We start from the raw sequence: 1,177 nt of genomic DNA on the forward strand, positions 1-1,177 counted from the left end.
TCTCCCCCTGGGCACTGTCCCACCGGCTTCCCTCCCGTCCCGGCACCACCAGGCAGGGCCTCGGCTCGGGCTGAGCTGAGCTTTAATGATGGACAAGAAGCAAACGCGACTCCCAGGCGCGTGGCACGGCCCCGGGCCAGCATCTCGGGTCACGGCCGTCACGGTCGGGCCCAGCACCAGCCAGGCCCCCCCCCGCCCCGGCACTGGCTGGAGAGGGGAGGGGAGCTACAGCCACCGGGACAGTGGGCGATAAGGCACCAGGCAGCAGTGAGGAGGGGTCGGATTAAGGCACTGGGGTTGGGGACACCCCCCCCGCGCAGGGGGGGGGATTGGTCCCTGTTAGAGGCAGCCCCATAGGGGCGGGAGGGAGCTGGAGGCACTTCGTCCCCGTGGGGGGACACGGAGGGGACGCAGAGGGGACGCAGGGTGGCCGAGGCGGGACGGCAGGGAGCCCCCAGCCCCACACCGCCCGCCGGGCTCCTCTTCTCCACGCCGCGGGTCACACCGGCACCACGTAATTGCCAGGGAAAGTGCCGAATTTCTGCGTCCTCCTGGACACGCCTGGGGGGGGAAAGGCAAAGTGATGCGGTGAGGGAGCCGCAGTGGCATCCCGTCCCCGTTCCCATCCCCATCCTGACGGCCACGCACCCACGAACCAGCCGTCGTCGCATTGCTGCATGACGTCCACCCGGTCCCCCTCCAGCAGCTCCAGCTCGTCGGCGTTTTGGGGCCGGTACTGGTACAGCGCCCGGTACCTGCAAGACACAGCGTGGCCAGAGCCCGCGCTGCCACCGGTCCCACGCGGGGACACTGTGCCACGGTGCCGCTCCGGGCGCTACTTACGGGGTCCACTGGATTTCAGAGCCATTGTAGGACGGGGCAGGCTCGGGGCGGGTGCTGGTGGGTGCCCCCGGGGCTGCATGCTGCAGGGGGAGAGGATGGGTGCAGAGTTACGGGGCAGCACCCACATCCCCAGCGGTGCTGGGGCACGATGCCGGGGCTGGGGGCTGTGGCGAGGGGTCGCTCACCTGCTCGGGGGGCCAGGCCGGGCGCCAGGGCTCCTGGGGATGGGCGGCCGCAGGGTGTGAGGGGCCGGTGGGGATCGGTGAGGGGATTGGGGCACCGGCGCGGGGCAGCTTTGGGGAGGGGGGGAAGGTGAAGCCGAGGTGGCGGGGGG

At 71.3% G+C, this 1,177-nt stretch overlaps 1 protein-coding gene across 1 annotated transcript in view; it reads right to left on the minus strand.

The window, feature by feature from the left end:
- Positions 1-207: 207 nt before the first annotated feature.
- The window catches only part of SORBS3 (sorbin and SH3 domain containing 3), a 3,485-nt gene continuing 2,515 nt past the window's right edge, over positions 208-1,177 (minus strand). The window contains 4 exon segments of the mRNA XM_009286174.2: positions 208-561; positions 649-755; positions 844-923; positions 1,029-1,136. Coding sequence (XP_009284449.1) covers positions 500-561; positions 649-755; positions 844-923; positions 1,029-1,136 — 357 coding nt within the window. The 3' untranslated portion in view covers positions 208-499.

The sequence above is a fragment of the Aptenodytes forsteri genome, unplaced genomic scaffold (genome assembly GCF_000699145.1).
Source record: "Aptenodytes forsteri isolate BGI_AS27 unplaced genomic scaffold, ASM69914v1 Scaffold168, whole genome shotgun sequence".
In the NCBI taxonomy this organism is placed as follows: Eukaryota; Metazoa; Chordata; class Aves; order Sphenisciformes; family Spheniscidae; genus Aptenodytes; species Aptenodytes forsteri.